The sequence below is a fragment of the Lemur catta genome, chromosome 1 (assembly GCF_020740605.2).
Source record: "Lemur catta isolate mLemCat1 chromosome 1, mLemCat1.pri, whole genome shotgun sequence".
NCBI lineage: Eukaryota > Metazoa > Chordata > Mammalia > Primates > Lemuridae > Lemur > Lemur catta.
Genome location: NC_059128.1, coordinates 23,154,734 through 23,180,779, shown reverse-complemented (window position 1 = coordinate 23,180,779; position 26,046 = coordinate 23,154,734). Strand labels below are relative to the sequence as shown.

The 26,046-nt window shown below is 37.4% G+C and overlaps 1 protein-coding gene across 1 annotated transcript in view; it reads right to left on the bottom strand.

Annotated features, from left to right (window-relative positions):
• Positions 1-26,046, bottom strand: part of SPTLC2 (serine palmitoyltransferase long chain base subunit 2) — an 88,220-nt gene that overhangs the window by 16,698 nt on the left and 45,476 nt on the right. The window contains exons 6-9 of the mRNA XM_045562701.1: positions 24,933-25,026; positions 21,901-22,006; positions 20,604-20,823; positions 18,184-18,310 (exon numbers count right to left, since the gene is read on the bottom strand). Coding sequence (XP_045418657.1) covers positions 18,184-18,310; positions 20,604-20,823; positions 21,901-22,006; positions 24,933-25,026 — 547 coding nt within the window. The remainder of the gene's footprint in view (positions 1-18,183; positions 18,311-20,603; positions 20,824-21,900; positions 22,007-24,932; positions 25,027-26,046) is intronic.

Sequence of the window (26,046 nt, the reverse complement as noted above, 5' to 3'; positions counted from 1 at the left end):
TTTACTTTTGTTGGATTATACTGCAGAGAGAAGATAAACACATTTCACTCCTGTGGCTTTTCTCTTCAAAATATTTTTTAAAAATGCCTTTTCCAGGACATTTTAAACCAGGACATGACAAAGTATGTTTACCATTGACAGCAGAAATAAACCTAGATACTCTCAATGTTTACTTTGCCCATGTTAAGAATGTGTGTCTACTGAAATCTAAAACTGGAGTTTATATCTTAAGGACTTCTAATGCAAGTATTTATATAATAATATGAGGTAAGTCAAAGCACATGCAAACTATGTTTTCCAAGGCTATTCCCACAGTTATTATGCAAGCTTTTAGTACTGACTCCCTTTAAGGCAAAGAAAGTAAAATAGCAGGCACAGTACCAGGCTCAATAAATGTTTGATCCCTTCCCTTTTTCCAGTAAAACAATTTCTAATTGGAGAAAAATTATATTTTGCTTTGGTTATTACATCTCTAAATATTACCAAGTCAACTACTAACCACCTTACCTCTTAATAAGACACTACTTTATCATAAAAAAACGAAGAATATGTTGATTTATATTAATTTAAATTAACTTAGCATTCTCTTGCATTTGTGGTGCAAAGACAATCTCTTCTCAGCTGGAAGTACTTTGGGCTAATGTGAAGGAGGAGACAGGAGTGACTTAACTTTTGCTATTACACTATTTCTAAGAACTGCAAATAGTTTGCAGGTAGAAAATCTCCGATTGAATCAAGACAACACTTTTGACAGAGACAGGCAAACCTGGGCTTTAAAAACCCTTAAATTCCTTTGCATGTTCAACATTTAAACCACAGCATCTTTCATACACCATACCAGTAACAGACTTAGCAGGCTGCTACACCTCTCCCTTATTAGAAACAAGGCATATTTAAGATTTATTTTACAGCTGAGAAACTAAACTGATGCCCAAGAGGTTAAGTAACTTAAAAATGGAGGAACCAGGATTTGACTTCCCTGGTTTTTCTGGTTTCAAAGACTGCGCTCTTAACTATGACTCACTGATCTACTCTAGCTCCTGTATTAGTAGTACTGACTAAAAGGAAATGTTAGGTAATGTAGGAATTTAAAAGAACTGAGTAACTTTAATGACAAATAATGGATGATGCATGCTGGCCCACCCTCTTGAGATCCACCTACCTACTGGGAATCCTTCACTGATAAACACTGCCTCTCCCACATCACACCATGTGTCTCCTTCGTTCTTTGGCTCTACTCCATCTGCACAGGGTCCCAAGGAAAGAGGTGGGCCAAGAGACTTCCTTTCATCCTGCATTCTCCCAGTTCCACCTAGGATTTCTGCCCTATCTTCCAAAGGGGGCAGCTTGCAAATTTGTCAATCATTTCCAGTGTTTCTCCGTAAGACTGCTGTTGGCATTTTGGGCAGAACAATTCTTGGTTGTTAAGGCTGTCCAGTGCCCTGCAGAACATTTAGAACCCTTAGCCTTTAGGCAATAAATGCCAACAGCACCTCCCCCCAAGCCCAGTCTGTGACCAAAAAAACCCAAACCCCTAGATTTTTCCATATGCTTCTCAGGAAGGTGGTACTGTCCTCGGCTGGTTGAGAACTACTTTTGGCCTTAAAAGTTATTTCCTCATAGAGACCATGGATTTCCTTTCTCTTGTAATCTTAAAATTGAATTGGAAACTTACTGCCACTTATTAGCTATATGATCTTTGGGATGTTTTTACTTCCCTTAGATTTAGTTTCCATATTTATTCTAGAAGAAGATATAAATGTGGGACAATCTAAACAAAGCCACATGTGGGAAAACTCAATAAAAATACCAGCTAATAGTATATTAAAAAGGCAATACCTTATGATTAAGTAGGGTTTCTCTTCAGTAGGCCCTTTCCTTACATATTTTTACATTCCTTTCTGGAATTTTATTTCTGTTCCATTAATTTGACTGTTACTCTTTTGAGTTTTCCTCCTCATTCTTTTATTATTGTTGTTCTTGTTATTACTGAGATATCATCTACATCCCATAAAATCCACCCATTTAAAGTGTACAATTTAGTCATTTTTAGTATATCTACAAAGTTATGCAACTATTACCACTACCTAATTCATCACCACTAAGAGAAACTCTGTACCCATTAGCAGTCATTCCCATTCCTTTTGCCCCTCTTTCCTGGGAAGTCCCTAATCTCCTTTCTATATCTATGAATTTGTCTATTCTGGACATATGAATTGTGGTCTGTGTCTAGCTTCTTTCACTTAGCATGTTTTCAAGGTTCATCCAGGTAGCACGCATCAGTACTTTATTCTTTCTTATGGCTGAATAGCATTACTTGTATAGATACCCCACATTTTGTTTATCCACTTATTAGCTGATGCACATTTAGGTTGTTTGCACTTTTTAGCCATCATGGATAATGCTGCTGTGAACATTCATGTACAAGTTGTTGTAAGGACATATGTTTTCAATTCTGTTGGGTATACACCTAGGTATGGAATTGCTGGATCACATGGTAAGTCTATGTTTGACTTTTTGAAGACCTGAAAACTGTTTTCCAAAATGGCTGGACCATTTTACATTCCTAAAAAATATAATGATATAATAGAAGTCAAAATAGTGGTTATCTCTGGCAAGGAGGAATGGACTGGGAAGAGACTCAAGGAAGCCTTCTTGGGTACTGGAAATGTTCTATATGTGATCTGGGTGGTGGTTACATGAGTGTATATTTATTCATGGAACTGTAAGCCTAAGATCTGTGTACTTTATTGTATGAATGTCAACACTTCAATAAATATAAAAATATAACTTAAAATGCTTGGAAAATCATGTAAAGTTTCAAAACACTGGAATCAAGGTTAAATTTCTGATCTCTCTATTTATAATCTTAAATATAGCTAACTACTATTTAATAATCCCTCCTTTACTTAAAACAACAACAAAACAGAGCAATCTAAATATTCCAGTGGTGGGCTCGAGCACTCTCCTCTTAGCCTTAGTTCTTAAGACAAATCTAGAAAAATATTTAAAGTTTTGGTGCTGGGTGTTCCAGGAATTTGTAAGACAGGGGAAGTGTTACCAAAACAGCACTTTAGACTTAAAGCCCTTGTCCTGAAGCAAGAAGTGAAAGTGTAAAGGGGCTGACCCTTCCCTTCTTTTCCCTTTTCTCTTTTTAAATAATCACATAACAGACAATACTGGCTTTAAAAATATTCATTTTCCGTCTCTGCATCTACTTTCATTCCCACAAAGACATTTTCCCTAGACATTTTAGTATTAGGTTTTTCTTCGGCACATTCTGCCAAGAGGGAGAGGCTGATGGAAGGCTGGCACAAAGAATTAGTAACTTAGTAAAAACCGACTCAGACTGCCTTTTTAGGGGCAACGTAACTGAAATTATTGAGGGTACAATGGAGTACAAAACTATTCAGCAAAGAAAAAGTTAAGTTAACATCACAGGAGCACTAAAGCATGAACAAATGCTTCATGTTAACTGAAAACATCAATTTGAGATCAAGAAAGCTTAAACATCTCTGAGTGAGCATAATATCAATATAAAACAAAAGTCCTCCTGAAACAGTTTTTGTAGAAAAAATATGCTCTTTAGGATGACTGGAATCTAAAATTCTAAACATCAAATATGGTAATACTGGCAAAGCAATAATTTCTCAGGACCTAACACCTTTACCAAATTAGAGTGTTTAACTTCCATTTTAAAACGGGGGAAGCTAGGCAGAAAGTGTGTACTCAGGGAGACAGTTTCAGGAAGGCTAGACTTGTACCAGGGCTTGTGATGTTCCTGAACTAAATAAACCTTAGGTAAACAGAACATTCTTTACATGTGCAAGCATATCCTTTAATAGAATTGTGGGGATTCCTGACTCCATTTATTCAGGAAATCAGATTTCCAAAAATAACTTTTACTTCTTCCAAGAAAGGAGAAGTGGGCTGGGCAAGTGAACATTTAGATTTGATACCAGAAGTAACAAAACATATTCTGAGTCTCTGGGGTTTTCTGGTATCCAGAGGAAACCAATTGAATAACTGCTACCTCTTTCTTTTAAAATAAATATGCACATCTATAAAAGTCCAAACATATAAATTTGTTCCACTTCATATAATAGTCTTAGCTTTCAGAGATGAAATGAAGGACTATCTTACTTCCCTTGTTGTTTCTAGTTCTCCATTTTCTTTCTTTTCTTTTCTTTTCTCCCTTCCTTCCTTCCTTTCTCTCTTTCTCTCTCTCTCTCTTTTCTTTCCATTTTCTAATTCTTTAGCACACCCTTAATCTTAACACATAACACAAGGACACAGCTGACTTCATTAGCATATAATCATTATTTCATTTTCCAACACTCTGATTTACAATTTATAAACAAGCTTCATATATTTTACCCGCTATGATGCTACCAACTTTCCAAAGCTAGTTTTAACCCGTTTCCCCTTATTCTCCAACTTAGACCATCTCTACCATCATATCACCCACTAATTATCATCCACATGAGGCAAATTACCTTTGCATATTTGAGTATTCAAGATGGAAAGCAGATACACTCCTTTTCTGAAAACTATCCCCCATGCATATCCCACTGTAACAGAAATGGGATCTTGTCTTTACCTGGGCTAATTTGATTCACTCACTAATTATCTATAATAGGCATAGAGAGATGCTTACATGGAGGACATTTTAAAACTTGAAATCATCAGTCACTTTGGATGTAATACATCAAAGCAGTAAAAACAGGTCTGTGTGTGAGAGTGAGCACACACATGGGCAAGTATGTGAACTAATAATTCCACTATCTTCTAAATTTCATTTATTAGCTTTGGTTTGGTTCTTTGGTGGTATATTTCTGAAGTCAGACTATCTGGGTTTGTATCTTGGCTCCACCATCTAATAGTTGTATGGCTTTGGCCAAGTCTCTTAATCTCTCTCAGTTCAGTTTCCTCATGTGCAAATTGGGGATGAGGATGATGATGAATATGATGGTGATGATGATACCTACTTCATAAGGCTGTTTTAAGAAAATGGAATGATGCATTAAAATACTTAACCAAATGCCCAACACATGGTTTTAAAAAACTTATTATTTTATATTTATATATGTAAGGTAATCTATATTATTTTTATTTTCTGTTTTTATTATTTTACCTATAAGACCTATAAATATTTTAAGGGCCTACTCTTCTGTCTTCAAATTGGAAAAAAACAGAAATATATGGATATATATACTTTGTCTTCTAATAAAATATTAAAGATATTGAGGAAAAAGAGAAAAGGCAAGCCAACAGGGGACAGAGTTTCTTCTAACTCTAAGGCCTACTCAGATACCAAAAAGGAGAGAATAAAAATTAATAAAACATAACATCAAAGAGTTTAAGAGGTCTTAAGAAATACGTTCTAACTTAGCACTAAGAAACTGTTGCTTATTTTGAGAGTTCAAAAACATTAATGTGGGCCGGGTACGGTGGCTCACGCCTGTAATCCTAGCGCTTGGGAGGCCGAGGCGGGTGGATCGTTTGAGTTCAGGGGTTCGAGACCAGCCTGAGCAAGAGCGAGACCCCATCTCTGCTAAAAATAGAAAGAAATTATCTGGGCAGCTAAAAATATATATAGAAAAAACTAGCCGGGCATGGTGGTGCATGCCTGTAGTCCCAGCTACTCAGGAGGCTGAGGCAGAAGGACTGCTTAAGCCCAGGAGTTTGAGGTTGCTGTGAGCTAGCCTGATGCCACAGCACTCTAGCCAGGGCAAAAGAGCAAGACTCTGTCTCAAAAAAAAAATAACATTAATGTTTTCCCTTAAGCTTTTGAAATTACTATGTCATTTTACATAGCTGGCACATGGTAAGTAGTCAAAAATGATTGCTGAATGAATTTCTCTTTTTTTCCTTAATTGACTTTATTTTTTAGAGGAGTTTTAGGTTCATAGTAGTTGCCTTGTTTTTTGTTGTTGTTGTTGAGACAGAGTCTCACTGTCACCCTGGGTAGAGTGCAGTGGTCTAGAGCGCTATGGTGTCAGCTTAGCTCACAGCAACCTCAAATTCCTGAGCTCAAATGATCCTCCTGCCTTAGCCTCCCAAGTAGCCGAGACTACAGGGGTGCACCACTACACCCAGCTAATTTTTAAATTTTTTTGTAGACATGAGGTTTCTCTACTGGCCAGGCTAGTCTTGAACTCCTAGGCTCAAATGATCCTCCAGCCGCAGCCTCCCAAAGTGGTAGGATTACAGGAGTAAGCCACATCTGGCCTCTCCCTTTCTTTATTCCCTGTATTTAATCACCAGTGTCTGTGGATTATGCCTCCTTAATATCTTTGAACCTGTCTACTTCTCTGTATCTCTGAGCTATCATTGATCATTGCTAGCTGTGCCCTCAACCACTTCTTTGAAGAAACCTCCAGAGTCATAAAATGTGCATTAGAACACATAGCCTTCTTTATTTCTGTATGAAAGCTCTAATACTTGCACACATTTGTTAGCCATTATATATATGTGAAAACAGTGATAGAACACAAAATATACAATGGAAAGAGAAGATATTAATAGAATGCAGCATAGCACCAATACAAAAATTGGGATAGAGAAAGCCTCCTGCCCAAGAGCATCTGTGTTCTGGTAGAGTAATTCTCATTAGTATAAAGCTTAGGAGGATAGTAGGCTACACCCAACTCTCAATTGCTAATAGCTCATGAAACATGGGGAAAAATTAGCAAGGAACAGTAATGGATTGCTTTATTTTGTTTTCTTAAAGAAAAATGTTTCAGAGATAATTAAAATTGTAACACATCCGCCTTCTGTGGGGTGTTATCAGATTAGGTATGCACATAAACTGCAGGAACAACACTGAGCACTTCGCTTACCATAATGACAATCACAATTCCCACACTTAAGAAAGTGTGTATATTTATTACTTGGTCAAACATTGTTAGTGCCCCCATTTATGGAGAATTCATAAGGTGATTGTTCTCTCAGAAAATTTCATTCTCTTTCATTATTCTTAAATACAGTTTAACACTGGGGTGGGGAGGGGAGGTGTCCTGGCAGAACTCATCTGTTTTCTGTTCTTGTCAAAATTATGGAGTAAATTCTAACAACCCTAAAATGAAACTTCTCCTTTTTTTTTTGAGACAGAATCTCGCTCTGTTGCCCGGGCTAGAGTGAGTGCCATGGCATCAGCCTAGCTCACAGCAACCTCAAACTCCTGGGCTCAAGCGATCCTACTGCCTCAACCTCCCGAGTAGCTGGGACTACAGGCATGCGCCACCATGCCCGGCTAATTTTTTCTATATATATTTAGTTGTCCATATAATTTCTTTCTATTTTTAGTAGAGACAGGGTCTCACTCTTGCTCAGGCTGGTCTCAAACTCCTGAGCTCAACCGATCCACCCGCCTTGGCCTCCCAAGTGCTCGGATTACAAGTGTGAGCCACCGTGCCCGGCCGAAACTTCTATAACTGCTAAAATGGCAATAAATATTCTTATTTCCTTCTCTCCCACACCTGACTATCAAACTCTTCTAATTGAGTGGTATTATTATATATGCTACTAAAAAGCAGTAACAGTAATAAAAATTATTTGTATATAAGTGCATGCAAAAGAAGAAATCTGTAAATTACATACCAAACAACTGAGATTGGTTATCTATGGGAAGTGAGATAATAGGGAAATGTTTACTTTCTATGACATATATCGGAAATATTTGGGTTTTTGAAAATGAGCATGCATTACTTTCATATACAAAATAAGAATAAATGAATAGGTAAAAAAAATTAATATGTTGGTATTGAAAATTCCACTTGGGATCCTAAACATACTGACCCTTGAGCTGTGTATATTCATGCAGCAATGGGACTTAAAATAAACTATATAAAAAGAATATTCCAAAATCAGAACTTAAATCAGAACATAAAACAACTTCATATTTGGGGCAGCTGGGCGGGTGCGGGCCTCCCAGAAAACAACAACAACAAAAAAACCTTCATATTTGTATAAACATAAACTCCATGCCTACCAGGTTTTACTTCATTAGTCTTTTACTGTCATTAATTATTAATAGAATCAAATAACAAAGTTCCAAAATTAATTCTTTTTTTCCCCCTAAAAGAGATGGGGACTTACTCTGTCACCCAGGCTGGAGTGCAGTGTCATGATAGCTCACTGTAGCTTCGAACTCCTAGGCTCAAGTGATGCTCCTGCCTCAGCCTCCTGAAGAGCTGGGACTACAGGTGCAAGCCACTGCACCCAGCCCAAAATCAATTCTTTCTGTTCTTTTTGATGATCTACTTTCTAGCAAACTGCCAAGGGTATAAACATCACATATGGTACCCACTAAAAATTAATTAATGAGTAAAACTGAAGTATAGAGTTTACCGAACTTACCATAAAACTGTCAACATCCCAGGAGAGACAGAGTTCAGAACCCAAAGCTGGGTCTACACTGCCAAGCCCAGTGTGTGTTGGGGGGCGGGGGCGGGGGGAAGCTGATGGGTCTAGAACAGAGTTAATTCACTCATTCACTTACAACTGAAGCTGAAAAACTTTGAAGGCAAATTTAAGTATTCAAAGAAAGCAGGCTAATTAACTGAGAATGCTGTGATAGTTAATTTTACGTGTCAACTTGACTGGGCTAGGCCATGGGGTACCCAGATATTTGGTCAAACATTATTCTGGGTGCATCTGAGAGGGTGTTTTGGATGAGATGAACTTTTAAGTCAATAGACTAAGTAAAGCAGATTGCCCTTCCTAATGTTTGAGTGAGCCTCATCCAACAAGTTAAAGGCCTGACTAAAACAAAAAGGGTGAGACTCTCCTTAGTAAGAGGGAACTCCTCCTACCTGACTGCCTGGAGCAGGGATATTGGTTTTTCCCCCCACCCTCATACTGAAACTGACTCTGGCTCTTCCTGGCCTGCTGGCATGCAGACTGGAACTACACCATTGGCTCTCTTGGGTCTCAGGCCTTCAAACTTGAACTGAAACTGTCACCATCAGCTCACCTGGGTCTCCAGCTTGCCAACTACAGATCTTGGGATTTGTCAGCCTCCATAATCATGTGAGCCAATTCCTTATAATTAATCAGTCTCTCTCTCCCCTCCTTCCCCTCATGGTCACCCCACACACGCCATGAGTTCTGTTTCTCTGGAGAATCTTGATTAATACAACAGGGCCCATAAATACAGAACAGGAAAGGTCCAGCAAATGCTTTATGATAATGATTGCAGCTTTGATGCCTCAGAAATCTTAGAAAACTCTCTAAGAGATAGCCACGTATTCATTTTACCGTTATTCCACGTCCAATGGGGTTTAGGTGATATTTAATAGAACAATATCTTCTTGAATAATGGCCACATTCTTATTTACAGGTTATAATCTCTAACTGCTGTTAAAGCCATTTATCTTCTACCACCTCCTTTCTACTTCTCTCTCCAAATGGTCACAATCCCCATCACTACCATTTGAAGAATAAGCATAGAATCGGCAAGAGTACCAAATCGTATAACAAATGCACTTCATTTAAATTGTTTTTGGTTAGAAAGAAAAGAACCCTTCCTCATACCAAATATAAAAATGGCCAAGTAGCTCTTTTATCCTTCATCAATTACAACAAAACAGCCCTCTAGGTCTCCAGGGAAGACAACACCCTGTCATTGAGGGACTGTTGCTTAGGAAACATTGAATGGTACAAATTACTTAAAATCGCAAACAGTAGAAAGTATCTTAGAACAAAAAATCCTGTAGTCATGCTCCGTACATTCCTCCATGAGAAAAGTGTACTAAATAATTAAAAACTGAATGAGTAACGGTAAAAATCCATTAATAGAAAAGACCTTTTCTGTAAGTGGAGGTAAACATTTGGTAGTAAGTATTTGGTATTTATTAAAATTTGATGATTTTTACTTATTTTATGAATCTTAATTAGATACTGTGAATTCAAATAAAATCTTAAGCTCCCCCCCAGCTGACTGAATGGACCCCTTCTTGGCCACAGGGACCTCAGAAATACCCTACAGCTGAGCTGCTGGCCATGAGAAGGGAGGTCAAACACGTCTCCTCATCATGCCCGCTTGCAGGCTAAGGCTATGCAAGATAAAGCTTGAGCCACACACAGATCCTCAATTTACCCAACAGATCTGGTGAGTCTGTTCCAGTTGTTTGTCTCTGAATAGCAGACTTCCTTAACTTAAACTGTTCAAACCTTTAGACAAAGCTTCACTTCTTTAACCAATTATGAATCAAAAAGAATCTTTAAACCCACCTATAAACTGTAACCACCTCTCCTCCCACTTCGAGATGTCCTGTCTTTTTGGGCCAAACCAAGGTACACCATCCATATATTGATTTATGACGTTACGTGTAATTCCTGTCTCCCTAAGATGTATAAAACCAAACTGTAATCCAACCACAGCAAGTCCACTTGCTCAAGGCTTCTTAGGCGTGACTCAGGGCCATGGTCCTCATACTTGGCTCAGAACAAACCTCTTTAAATTATTTTACAGGGTTTGGGCTATTTTCCATTGACAATACTGAAGTTTTACAGGGTTTGGGTTATTTTCCATTGACAATACTGAAGTTGATTTCCATGCCAACAGAAATACATTGATGTTAACAAGGTTAAACCATTACAAAAGTTCTACTCCACAATTTTTTTTTTCACATTTAGATACCTTAGTGTGTGGGCTGGGCAGAACAGGAATACATTCTTAACTAAGTCATCAAATTTTTTTCCTTTTTTAAAGAAAAAGCAGTCTCTCTTTCACTCATCTTTCTTAATTATTAATGGTCACTTTCTTTGAACAGCTCTAAAGTGGGGGGAGAAGGTAGTAGACAACACTTTAAACTCTCATCATAACACTTTTTGGACCAGTAAATTATACACTTGCCACAAGCATCCAGACAGAATGCACCATCCCTGGCCTGCTGGAAGGAGAAAGAGGGACAAAAATATGCCAAGTGAACACACAAATCAATTGACCTTTAAGGTCCTCCTTTGTTCTTTAACTTCTACATGAACACCTGCAGAGATGTAGATTAAAACTAAGATCCTACATCTAAAAATATCTTAAAGTACCAAATGGCACTGGGGAAGAAAATCAGGTGGGAAGGAGAGTAGAGCATGCAAAGAAAAAAAATCAGTGAAGCTATTTTTTAAACCACAGTATTGGTATTTGAATTTATCTGTTCTGGGATTTTTCCCACATTGTCTCAGAGAAAGAATGATAAAGATTCTTATGTAAAAATATTACTCAAAGTAAAAATAAAAGAAATATTAGCTAAAAGGCAGGACAGATTGATTTTAATAACACATTCCCCTTAAGTCCCAATTAAATAGCACTGGAGAATCTTTCTGTTAGGCACTTACTCCTAAAGGAGAATAAATGTACCTTCAACAGGCTCTTTACGAGCCAAGGCATTTTCCTGCCCCAGTGAACAGTCTTGTGAAAGGGACATTTATATGGGACTTCCAGGAAACAAGGGTTCAGTAATTTCGTAACACTGAAGCAAAATGAATGAGAGAACTAGGTTTTCCATCTCGAAGACACAGCCCTATTTTGCCAGACTGGGAACAAATATCAAAGTGCTCAGCTTGGGCCACTGTCAAGTTAATGAACATCAAAACAGACGGATCTGCCTCTCCATACCCTAGGGATACTGTTCTAAAACAGCCCCTTGGTTTTCTATCTTCTATAAGAACTAGAGCAGCTTTTGCTAGGACTGCACAGTAAATTCCTGTCACAAGCATGGTTTATCACCCCCCACTTCCTAGTAGAAATTTAATCCTTTAATTCGTTTCAATGCCAAAAACCAGGATTTCCTAAAGACTGATGCAGGATGTGCAACAAGTAGCAGGGGCCAAGGCTTAAATTTGTTGATTCAATATAATCAAAAATTTAAAAGAATGGCTGCTAATGCACAGCCAAAAACAGAGGGCCCTGAACAAAAGGAAGAAAAGTAACTTTGAAATATTAAGGAACCCAGTTTTAAAGGATGCCAGCTCACAAGCAGGACAGAGAGTCTTAATTTGTCCAAAGACTATTCTACTGTCCTCTGATGGGACTGGAACATATCACAAGCTACTTTAAGACAGACCTGAAAGGATGAGGAAATATGTATACTGTGGTCAAGCATCCACCTACATATGGGAAGAAGGCTAGTAAATAAAGGCAATCAGTGGTAAAGGCTTGGCTTGGATTTAAACTAATAGTTTTAGAGGTAGAAGGCAAGGTAATAACTTAAAGAGTTTCACAAACTAATTAATATTGAACATTAAAAAAAACCTTTACAGTGGACAAAGCCATTTGTAGGTTATGTACTAAAAGAATTTGGGATTCTGAATTAGGGTTTTTTTTTGTTATTTTGTTTTGTTTTTTAAGAGACAGGGTCTTAACTATGTTGCCCAGGCTGGACTCAAACTCCTGGGCTCAAGGGATCCTCCAGCCTCAGCCTTCTGAGTAGCTGTGACTACAGGCACAGGATACCGCACCCAGCTTGGATTCTCGATGGAGGGTTAAAAGCTGTCAGCCCCCTGAGAAAAAGCAGGGAAGTGTCTCTTTATGACCCTTCGAACCCCAAAATTTTGTTTTTTCAACAGTTCTAACCCCTCTCAGCAAGTGAATCCTGGAATGCCTTTTTTTTTTTTAATGTCTCAGTTCTCCTAAATCAGTTTTTGACAGTTCCCTGGGATTCTCAAGGTGATCATTTAACACCTCATTAACAAGTCTATTACTGGAATTAATTCAAATGAGCCAAACCTAATTTTAATTAAACCTCAATCTGCCCAGGATAGTCTTTTCTTTCCTCCTATACCAATAACCATCTGAATGGGCCCAGTTCCTTTAAAAACTAAGGCCCAGTTTTGAAAACAAAAAGCCCAGTTTTCTATATAAGTGATTTCTGTCACCACTTTAAAATCTATTAAAATGTACCTATCTAATTTTACTCCATAAGTTGGCCATTCTGGCTGAACATTCAACTATGCAAGCAATGTTATAAGGAAGTACTTTAAGAACCCACTGATTTTCTAATATTTCTGGGTCGTGTGTGCATGCACTCATTCAATAAATTTATTGACCCCTGTCTCCCTGAAATGTATAAAACCAAACTGTAACCCAGCCACAACGAGTCCACTTGCTCACAGCCTCTTGGGCATGGCTCCAGGTCATGATCCTAAAATTTGGCTCAGAATAAATCTCTTTAAAATTAAAAAAAATAAAATAAAATAAAATAAATTTATTGAAAGGATACCAGATGTCAGACACTAAGCTGGGTGCTATGCATATTATTAACTACATCTTTGGAAAGAAAGAAAACATATCAAAGCACAGCTCTGGAAAATAGAAAAGCAAAATTTGAGTTGGTTTGGTCAGACATTCTGCCTTGATTCATTAAGTAAATCTTACAGCTAAATTTCCATTACTGGACATGGGTTAGTGATGTGTAAGTAAAAGGTAGAATTTCGAATGTTTAGTGGCATTTGTCAGAATTTCCTAGGCCTCATTTTTTCTACTCACAGGCCTGTGTTAATTCAATATTCCCACTAAAGGTACATGCACAATTCCCATTCATTGTCATCTTACTTTGGATCCTAGTTAACATGCCTTTCAATATCCATTCATCAACCAAGTCATAGGCCCCTCTCTTCCCTGGGAAAAGGATAGGAATTGGAGGGGAAATGTGGAAAAGGTTGGGAGGAAGGGAGTGCTTACACAGTAGGGCAGGAAATGTATCTCATCTGCCACCTCCATTCCCAATCCCAGGAAGTAGCACCAGGTTCTGTTTCTGGCTTTACTGGCAGTTAGAACCACAGTGTTGAATAATATACTGAGAGCTCTGCTTTCTGGGTCCATCAACCCTAGATGGTGTCTAGATGAGGCATTCGTACTTCTACTTTTCATGTTTCCTCCATTAATCACCACCAATTTTTGTGATATTACTATTTTTAATTCTTCTAGTGGCAGTTATCTTTAGAAATTCAAAAACTTAAACTTCAAAATTTGTTGATTTATAAACTTCAGATAGTATCTATTAACTTTCCACTAAGTATGATAAGATACAGGTAGTAGGAGAGTAAACTGGTATAAGCACTTTGGAAAGAATTTAGTAACCTCTAAAGATGTACATCAGTATATAAGGTATATATCCCTAAAAAAATCTCACATACATGCAAAAGAGACATGTACAATGATCACTGCTACAATATTATGTAACAGCTAGAAACAGCCAATAATTTAAACAGAGTAACGAACAAAAAAATGTTATGGTACTACCATGTGGAATATTATACATAACAGTGAAAGCAAATTGAATGAGACCCTCACACTCAACAGGGTAACTCAAACAGATACAACATTAAGTAAATAAGGCAAGTTGCAGTAAGACTTGGACAATATGACCAATGTATGTAACATTTAAAAACACAATACAGACAATCCTCATTACTGGAATTGTCTGTTCCCAAAAGTGTGTTAGCCTGTAATTTTCAGGTAGCATAACCTACATTTTGTTATTAAAAATATAAAAAATGATAATATGTTCCTGGCTCATCCTAAAACTGCAAACGATTTACTCCCAAACCACTAAAACACTATTAAATACCTATATAACAATCCACCAAGAATTTCTGTAAACTATAAAGCATCTAAAATACCAACTACTTATTTCAACTCCTAAAAACTTGGGTACACTTGCATGCCTTACTCAGTGATATTGTACAGTGTGAAATTCATTATATTTCCTGCATATACATTAACTTGTCTCAAGAAGCTTCAGCACTACATTTTCTTCAAATGCAGGACTATTTGGGGCCTCTTAGGCTCACTGACTTTCTTCATAGGCTTTTCCACATGTCACAGGACATTTTCATTAGTAATGTGAGGAAGATGACTGAGATATTGCATAACACATTTAAACAAAGTAGACAGGAGACATGGTCCTATCAGGAAAAGAGCTGAAGTGTGACTAAAGTGCACTCTACAGCCTCTTCCCCAGACTCATACACAACTGAAAACGCTTTTGGTGGTGTGCAGATGAAGATTTATGACAGTCGGTTTTGAATTGAACAGTTTAATAAAAGAGTTTTAGATGCCTTCCCATTTCTTCTTAAAAAGTGAGATAAATAGGGTGAAATATTAATATTATTAAAATATGGGTAGGGAGTACCTTATTTCCTGCACCTTTTCATAAACTCTGAAGGGTCTTAACCTACCTGAAATAGGCCACAAACCTGCCAATACTAAGCAGCCCACAGAAAAACTATTCAAGAATTTGAAACTACACAGGGCAAGAGAAGTAGTGTCTGTGTCTTCGTGTCAACCTAATACCCTCACAAGACTGCCTCTTGTCAGAACTTCCACCCTCTGCACAACCTGCACCTCCCTTCCCCCTACCTCATCTTTAATCACTTTACCTTGTACTATTATGCTCTGGCCACAGAGGTCAACTTGCTAGTCCTTGAACACAAGTCATCTCCATCTCAGGGCCTTCTATCCCTGGATTTTCATAGCTAAATCCCTACCTCCACCAAATCTTGCTAAAATTTTTCCTTTTCAGTGACCACCCTATTTAAAATTGCAAACCAGGTCCCCAGCACTTCTGACTCCCCACCTTCCTTGCTTATCTCCCCCCACCCACCCCTTACTTACCACTTTCTAGCATACTATATAATTTACTTCCCTTATAAGGCAAGAATTTGGGGGTGTTTTATTCTTTGATGAATCATGAGTGCCTAGAAAAGCACAGAGCAGGCACTCAAATATCCGGCGAACGATTAATAAAACTTCAATTCTTCTATGCTACAGTTCTCTCTGGGATTAATACAACAACCAACTAGTCTCTGCATCCCCAATAGTCCCCAAGTACACACTTTATTCAAATGGTCCTTCTGTATGCCTATTTCCTATGGGTTCTGATTCATATGGTCTAACGTGGTGAGATACTCAATGTTTACACAATTAATGAAATTCAGTGTCCTGAACATAAGGGATTAAATTTCTCTCATGGCAAGGCATTTCTATTGTAAAATCACATTCAGGTAATTACTTGCAGATACCACTTTTTAAAGATCATCTTAAGGCACAAAGGGCTACTGCCCTGGTTCATACCTTTTTTCCTACAAGGACAATAAAAAGATGCATTCAACAATGCCATAAAAATAAGCATTACCTTAACACACTCAAATCTAAAAGAAACCAAACCAAATTTAAGTTCACATAGCAGACTTTGTGAGAAATTTATCTCTACTTTTGGTTTGATTTTCATTAACTTCTGTTTTGTTAGAGAAACAATACAGCTAAGTGAAGATTATTATGTTAGTTATATTATTTAAAAGCTGGTAGGAAGGGTTTTAAAAATGGCCACAAATTCTTTGACACACCTCCCATTGGGGAGATGCAGTCTAATTCCTCATCCTCTTCAATCTGGGCTGGCCTTAATGACTTGCCTTGTTAACAGAGCAGAAAAGGTCATGGGGTTTCAGTCATGTTCATTTGGAATGCTTGCTCTCTAAAGTGTCCTTTCTGGGTACCTGGGCACCATGTTATGAGGAGCCCCCACCACATGGAGAGGACACATGAAGGTGCTCTAGTCAACAGCTTCAGCTGAGCTCTGCCTCCAGGTCACTCCAGCCCAGGTGACATGTGAGTGAAGAAGTCTCCAGATGATCCCAACACTCAACCATCTGAGTCATCCCAGCGCTTGAGTCTTCCAAGCTAGCCCCAGACACTGTAAAGCAAAGACAGGCCATCCCTGCTGTGCCCTGACCGAATTCCTGACCTGCAAAATCTGTGAACATAATAAGATGGCTATTGTATCACACCACTCAGCTTTGGGGGTGGCTAGACAAGCAAAAACTGGAAAACTAGTACTGACCCAAAGCCTATATCTAATTACCATATTTCATTTTCTCACCACCAGCAGAGCCAAGCTTTCATCATTTAGTACAGATAAGTCATCTATCCAGAGGTAACACATCACATAGATCCATGTTCTAGAATAGGGCAAAGAAATTATCCAACATTAACTTTGATAGCTGTTAGCCATTTCTTAGTCACCTAAATCTGTGCACTGAATCAATAAGGTAAATGTTCCTACATGAAGTAACTAGACTAATGCTAGCTATATATAATATATATCTTAGAATAAAGCACTCTATTTCTAACACCATATCAGAAGGAGAGGAGATGAAGTTGTAGCAATTGTTAACAGGCAGCTACTCACAAGGTTCCATGCTATGTTTGCAACATTAATAAAATATCTTCTTCCTCAAGGAATCAATTCACAAAACTGAAAATGATTGCACTTCACTATTTCCAAAAATCTCTCATTAGAGATAACAAGGATCTATCATAAATCAGAAAAAATATTACGGTAAAATTCTGATTTAAGAAAAACAGTCTTAAATCAATCAAAATCAGGCATACCGCTTTATTCAATACAACCAAATCAATCTTATAACAAAGTATTATGTAAACCTAAGATGGAGACAGCAAGACTGATGATGTGAAAGCTTTTATTAACACAAGAGCCAAACTGATTTCAGAAACATTAAAAAGACAAGTGAAATTAATGTATTTCTCATAATGGTGATGGAAATATTGTTTAAAGTAAAAACAAGAAACAATCAATTGCTCTCCTTTTAGTATAGTTGTTCTGCAGTCAACACTGCCCTCTGGTGATGCAGAATAAAAGTCAAATATCAGAAAGTGAACAATCACACTTTTTTGTTCACATTAGTACGTTTAAGTTAAGGCATTTAGTTTGGACTACAAATCCCACCAAAGACAAAATAAACAGATTCAGGAAGTCCTTTATTATCTACTATATCTTAAATTAGAAACTCCTTAGAAAAGCATTAAATATACTAATTCATGGAAATAGCAGTTCTTAAACATGCTATTAATAAAACATCACTACAGAGTGAATTACATCTTCACATAAAATTACACAATTTAAGGAAGACCTTGAAGGTATATTACCTATGAGTTAAGAGGGTATGCAAGCCTCACCATCTATAAACAAGAAAATTCCACAGGAGTGAGCCAGTCTAGCTCTCATGGCATGTGTATCTAACACACTGAAAAGTGTCCATGGAAACCAAGGCCTCACACGTCAGCCAGCTCTGTCCAATAGTAAACCTTACTCTCAAGAAAAATAGCATGCTTGGCTGCTAAGTGGGCCTGGGAAATGTTTCAAGGAAAGAAAGACTTACCAAGGCTGGTGCCATCCTCCCCCATGATGCACTTCATAGACGTGATGATCTGTTCCACTACAGGGGGTGACAGTGACGTGGCATACACTGCACTATGGGAATGTGTTCGTAGGTAGTCTATCAGCTCCTGGGGAGTTCACAGAGACAGATAATTAGAGGCAATTCTTGAACTCACTGGCAACATCAGTGCTTTCTCCTTCTAGGTGCTAGTGAACCCCTCCCTTCAATGGCACTGGAATAGGGACACTAATCTGAGATGCAAGGTCAACCAAGATGGTTAAAGCACACTGTTGGCAACAACTGGGTCAGAAACATGGCAAAGTCTTTAGATTTTGTTTTGTTTTTCAAACATATGACAACACAGGAGAAAAACCATAATAGTTTTAAAGAATCCCTCTAGATTTGGAGAATGTATCATTTAATGTTACAAATACTGTACAAGGTTGAATTAACGTGTTTGGACTGCTTTTTAGATATGACTTACTTCTAAGTATCAGAGAAAATATCATCTGCATCTCACCCTTTGCCTGCAAAGCCCATCCTTACATCCCTAAATAATAAATAGTTCTCTGACATCAATTTGAAGGGCATTCAGATTTCTTTCAGATACACAGAGATTTGTTAAATGATATAAATGTGGCAGAAAATTCACTGATTTTTCATTAGAACACTAATGCCATCTTACTGAATAAATTAAAACACTGTCTTGTCAGTTACAAAGATTTGAAAAACAATTAATTGTATATCCCTATTCTTTGATACCTATTAACTTCATTTAACTTCATTAAATCTTTAGATAAAATGTACACATAAGAAGCTTATATACCAGAACCAAATAAGAAAACAAACACAAAATGTGGCTATAAAACAATTTCACTTCAAAAAATACTAACAATTGCACTCAAAAAACAAAACAAGATAAAACCAAAAAGCCCCCAAAAGCATGAATATATTATACTTAAATGATCTCCCATAGTATTATTTTTCTATCCTTTGGGTCACAGCAGCAAATATTACCAAAAAGCAATTAACTCTCCAAAGTGAGCCTGGTCCCATTAACAAAAAGGTAAAATTTGAGATAAAAATTTATCAAACCTGATTAAAACCCACTGAAAAAGGGTTTTCTCTAAAAGGCAATCAATTATGAAGAGGATGACCATTCTTTGAGATTCCCAATGTTGAATTTTACAGTGAAATTAAGAACATTTATGAGCACCTACTATGCGCCACACATAAATACTTGACATATATTACTTTTTCCCTAATGTTGCAGTTTTAAAAGATTACAGCTTCATTGAGATATCAGCCATATACCATACTATTCACCTCTTCAGAGTGTACAATTCAGTGGCTTTTAGTTTATTCAGAGTTGTGCAACTTTCATCACTATCTAATTTTAGAACATTTTCATCACCCTAAAAAGAAACCTTACACTCATTAGCAGTTACTTTCCATTTCCCTATCCCCTCAGCCCCTGGCAACTACTAATATACTTTCTGTTTCTATGCCTATTCTGGATATAAAAAACACAATGTGTGACCTTTTGTGACTGGCTTCTTTCACTAACTGTTTCACTGTTTTCAAGGTGTATCTATATTGTAGCATGGATATATATTATTTTTTAAACTCTTACTACATTCTTACAAGCTAGGCAGATTTATCTCTATTTTACTGACAAGAAAATTGGAAGGTTAAATGCTTTCCCTATGGTCTCACAAAGTAAGCAAAGAAATATTCAAACCCAGGCCTCTGTCTCCATGGTTCACTATTTCCACCATTCCACATAGATTCTTAGTTGCCTCAGAATTCACTACATAATTTTAAAATCGAAAAATACAATGCTGGTCTCCTCTATTCAAGGGGGTTGACCCATTCCTTCTCCGGAATGTACTAAAAAAAAAAAAAGAAAGAAAAGAAAAGAAAAATACAATGCTTTCTAGTACCCCAGAGCTAGCAAAATCTTTGTTCTTCCTGTCTCTGTGTTTACTAATGATGCATTTGAGTCCAAGGGCAGGGTAACAGGTGTTCTATTCTCACTGGCTCCTATGACAACCCCAACAGTTTTGAAATTGTGAGCACAATGCAAAGCCAATAGAATACTGTGGCAAACAGGAAGCACCACTGTGTGTTCTTTCATACAAGAGGGTATTCTGTATCTCAGACCAGCATGTAGTTTAGAAAGAAGCACCAATAAGGAAACAACAAACAATGAACAGAACCAGCCTTTAGTTCAGCGAGAAGACATCAGAGTCACTTACTAGGCAGCTGAAATATGAAGCCCGCTGGCACTACGAGCCTAAGCCACAAACAAATTCAAGGTCTCCACATCCTTGTTCAGGACCCCATCTGCTAAGCATGAGTTACCAAATCCAATAGCCAGTATCTTTATCTCTAAGTGCTCATTCTCATGGTCTACTTACCTTCTTGCCTCCAATGTAGCCTCCAGAAGCACCAAAGCTCTTTGTGAATGTTCCCATCATAACATCCACATCCTCAGGATCCAGGCCAAAGTAATCCACCACACCTCGACCTGTAGGGCCCAAGGCCCCAATGCTGTGAGCCTCATCCAGATACAAGTATGCCTTATACTTCTTCTTGAGGGCAATCACTTCAGGAAGGCGGACAATAGATCCCTCCATGCTGGTAAAACAGGAAAAAAAGTACATATGCTGACCCTTTTTAACTTTCAAAATTGGGAGTTGGGCACTTCATTATTAAGTTTTTGAGTTTATTGCTTTTTAAGTGGTCTGACAACTCTACCTGTGGTTTTAAACTGACGAAGTCAGATGATACCATGGGTATGCAGAAGGCTAGGGGAAAGGAGACTGGAGCTTATAAAGCAAGCACCAGAACGTAAGTGATTTTAATTCATGAAAGAAAGAATTAAAGTCATAGCAGTTTCTTCTAAAGCTTGTAATTACAGGCAACATTAGATTTTGCATCACATTGCATATGCAATTAAAATTACACAAAAGAACAAATAAAATTAGATGCTAAGAATAAGTGTAAGGGCTGTAAAAATTAACTAAAATATTTCTTAAAATTAAATGGTGTATAATTTGTTTTGACATATTAGAATACATATTCCAATTCTTGCTCCTATGTATAAGTTCCCTCTACAAGCAGTACAAAAATAAAAGACCCAAATAGAAAGGGGATTTGGAGGCCATTTAGTATAATGGAGAGAATAAAGAAGAGTTAGACAAAAAGATTTCTGTTCTAGTGCTGTTTCCAGGTACTGTAACAAGTTGTAAACATTGTCTTCTTACTTTCCAGAGGCGGATAGACTTGAGTTCTTTCACCTTAAAAATTCTATGACTTCGGGCCGGGTGTGGTGGCTCACGCCTGTAATCCTAGCACTCTGGGAGGCCGAGACGGGTGGATTGCTCAAGGTCAGGAGTTCGAGACCAGCCTGAGCAAGAGCGAGACCCTGTCTCTACTAAAAAAATAGAAAGAAATTATCTGGCCAACTAAAATATATATAGAAAAAATTAGCCGGGCATGGTGGCACATGCCTGTAGTCCCAGCTACTCGGGAGGCTGAGGCAGTAGGTTCGCAGAGGCCCAGGAGTTTGAGGTTGCTGTGAGCTAGGCTGACGCCACGGCACTCACTCTAGCCCGGGCAACAAAGCGAGACTCTGTCTCAAAAAAAAAAAAAAAAAAATTCTATGACTTCATGGGCCAAGTCACAAAGGTAAAAATAATAAAGCAGGATTACCTATATATCCCTTCCACGAGGATTAGAATTTTCTTCCAGGGCCTTCGTGTCCGAGGCTGACCATAAACAATAGCATCTTTCAATAGCTTCTCTAGGCTTTGCATATCTAAAGCAATCAAAAAAGAACAAAGTCACAAAGCACCTTCCTCTTTCCTAACTTTACTCCAGAAATGTAAATATGCATTTCTTATTCAGGAAGTGTGTCTCAGCAAAGAATATTAACATAGAGTTGGGCAGAAAAAAACAGGGCAAAATGGATGAATTATTGCCACCCTGAATTGAAATCCAAAATGTAACAAATATTCAAAACCATCAAAACTTACCTAAATGACTGTAATGATTAATTCAGTTCATTAGCTTGCTTAATGAAATGACCAATGTGTCACATTAAAATATCTTGTCATTCAGTTAGCTTTTTTGTGTTTATAGAATCAAACTGTATCTCTAATCCTAGTGGGTCATTCAGAAATAAATGCATAAAGAAGACCAAGCAAAAGAATGCGAATAAACCATCGCAGGTACATATACCTCCTAAGAAACAAATACGGGGAGGAAAAAACTTCAAAGTGTATGTTTCCTCTCACCTAGGATGTACTCAATAAATGCTTACTAAAGAGCTACATCTTGGCACTGGGTTAAAAATACACCAGTCTGGGACATCCATGAGTCTATGCGTTAAGCAAGGTTGGCAATCAGTTGTGATTGTTCCATGTTTGACTATATCAGTTGCCTATACATAACCAAGTTCTTATGGCTCTGTTGGTCCTAAAGGTGGTCAATGGGCCTAGGAAACAATGTGGCTGGTATTGCCATTAATGAGGATCATAATTTCCCTATTAAAGACAAATGCTTTGAAGACCATTGTTGCTACCACTATAGACTTCGTACTTAAAACATGTGCCCTGAAATTAAGTCCTTAAAAAAACTCCCAAAAATCTAAGTAACACTAAGTCTGGGGAATATTTAATAGGGGTGGGAGACACCCTATCATAAAATCCGATTTTATATTCTTTACTGCTCATCACTGGAGAAAGGGATTACAAAACTACATGATTTTGTTCTTTACATACGAAGACTTTGATAGAAAAAAGAAACAGGGTAATAAAAACACATAACACAAACACAAATAAGATAGCCAAAGGCTGTGACTATGCTTATACATTCAGTTATTTGTAACAGACTAATCTGCATATTACCTAACCAAGAGATAGAAGATGCTCTCCATAGAATTAAATATTTACCATCTCCTGATCCAAAGTCTCCAGTCCTGCTGCAGAGAGCAATGTGTGGCAATCAGCAGGATACAAATAAAAATGTACTAATTGTCTTAGCTTCCTATGTTCATATACAGAAAGGAGGAGAAAAATAAATATTTATTCAAAATTTAGACAAAAAGAAATATCTATAGTGGAATGTTTAACCATATTGTCTACTTAGGAAAAATAATTTAGTCTCTCTCCCATACTATGCCCCCCCGGATTCCATGTAAATTTAAATAAAAAATACACGACAAAACTCCCAGAAGAAAACACAAGAGAACAGCCTATAACTCAGAATTGGGAAAGCATTAGGTAAAATCCAAAAGTCAATAATACTGTAGGTGTGACAACATAAACATTTTAATGAGACTTCGTAGCAAGACACTAAAAACAAAGAAAAGAATAAACAAAAAATAGTGAAACATAAAAGAAAGGATAATAAAAGGGCTCCTAGAGTCAGCAAAAAAGAGAACAAATTTGAAAATGTCCAATTTATAAAGAAATACAAATTAACTATACAAAAAGCTACTCTACAACTAACAATTAAATAGATAAAAATTAACATATTATTTACTTATTAGATTCAGAAAGATTTAAAATGATTCATAATAGCCTATGTTGGCCAGCAAGTAGAAACAGTCACTATCACCTTGTTAAGTAAAAATTTGTACAATGCTTAGAGGCAATCTGGAAAAGTATTAAAAATTTATACCTTTTAACCAGGCATTCTGAGACTGTTAGGAATTTATCCTAAGGCACTAATCAGATGATTGTACAACAATGTGAGTGTTATGCTCTTTCTAGTAAGAAATTTAGAAATCTTGTCCAACTGAGGGATCGATTAAAAAATCATGGCACATCCAAACACTGCTACAGTGACATTAAAGAATGAGGTAGAGTCACATGTACTGACAAATAATGTTCACAATATATTATAAAAAGAAAATAACAGGTTACACAAGGATGTTTAGTAAGATCCCATTTACATAAAACAAAATACTATTTGTAGCATTCTCATTATAAAACATTTTAGACAAGACAAAGAAAAAAAAGTTACCACCTATAATCCTTCCATCCAGAGGTACAGACTTAATTAACATTTTGGCATATATTCTTTTAGGCTTTTGTCTGTACATATACACATTTTGGCAAAAGAGGATATTAAACATACAGTTGCACGATCTTTTCTTCCTATGTGTATTTTAACTATGAAATTTATGCATTTTTATTGTAAAAAGTCATTTTAATAATACACAAAGGTATTGCCATTTAGGGAGAAAAGGGTTTCGCTTAGTGCCACCTCTCTCTGTGTTCTCATGGCATCTATTCATATCAGTATTCAGCATCTGTCCATTGTATTGTAAGTTCTGGTTCATCTATTAAGTCTCCTCATAAACCAGTTACAGATCCTTGAGATCAGGGACCCTGATTTATGCATCTCAATACCCCTAGTGTTATATAGCATGACACACCGTAGGCATCTAGTAAACATATTTGAACAAGAGATTTGTAAACACGGAAACAGGATGGAAAGCTTGAAAGTCAAACAAAAGGAGAGTATTATATTCATATAAAAGGCTTCCTTTACCCTCTATTTTTATTCCAGTGAGGGAAACAATAACTTTGAAAAGACTGGACCAGAAGAACATTTTAGACGTTGTTACTTTAGCTTCATTTGCATTTTCAACTATTAATGGAACTAATGTTACCACCACCACTGACCCAAAGAATATTACACAACAAGGCCATTAGTGAATTTCATGGCAAACTCACTGTTATGTTTGAAGATTCGAATGGTTGCTCCGGACAGTCTGGCTCCTAGAACCAGCGATGCATGGTTCAGTTCATCACTCAGAATCAGGCAACCCTGCAAAATCAGAAGCACAGCAAGATAAAAAGCTGGAGGGGAAAGGTTTAGTTAGACAAATTATGAAATGTTATAATCATAATAATGATACCTTATTACGGAAACCTTGTACAACAGCAAAGTGATCAATTTTAAGAAAAACAAGCATACATGATTATTTTTTATAAAGACATCTTCAAAGTATATGAAAAATTCTAGTCTTTTAATTTAATGTTAAGTCCTATGATTGACTTAAATATTAAGATTATAGCAACGGGTTTTTCTTTATGCCTAAAATCTGATACATCAATCTTTAAAAAGTTCTCGTTTCTCTGATTTGAGGGAATTCCATATGATTTTGGTAAGATGTACTGTTTATTTGTGGGAAATGGAAGTTGAGGGGGTAACGCCTGTGAAAATGGCACATTGTCTCACTCACTACTAACCAGGCAGAAGCGGGAGGATTGCTTGAGGCCAGGAGTTCAAGACCAGCCTGGATAACATAGCAAGACATCTTCTCTACAAAATATTTTAAAAATTAGCCTGGCGTGGTGGCATGCACCTGTAGTCTCAGCTACTCAGGAGGCTAAAGCAAGAGGACCGCTTGAGCCCAGGAATTCCAGGTTACAAGTGAGCTATGATTGGGTCACTGCACTCCAGCCTGGGTGACAGAACTAGACCGTGTCTTTTCTTTTTTTTGGAAACAGAGTCTCACTCTGTTGCCCGGGCTACAGTGCCATGGCGTCAGCCTAATTCACAGCAACCTCAAACTCCTGGGCTCAAGCAATCCTCCTGCCTCAGCCTCCCAAGTAGCTGGGACTACAGGCACACACCATCATGCCCAGCTAATTTCTATTTTTAGTAGAGAAGAGGTCTTGCTCTTGCTGAGGCTGGTCTCAAACTCCTGACCTCAAGTGACCCTCCTGCCTCGGCCACCCATAGTGCTAGGATTACAGGCAAGAGCCACCACGCATGGCTGAGACCCTGTCTCTTAAAAAAAAAAAAATTATATATGTATACACAGATAGCTCTATCCACTGA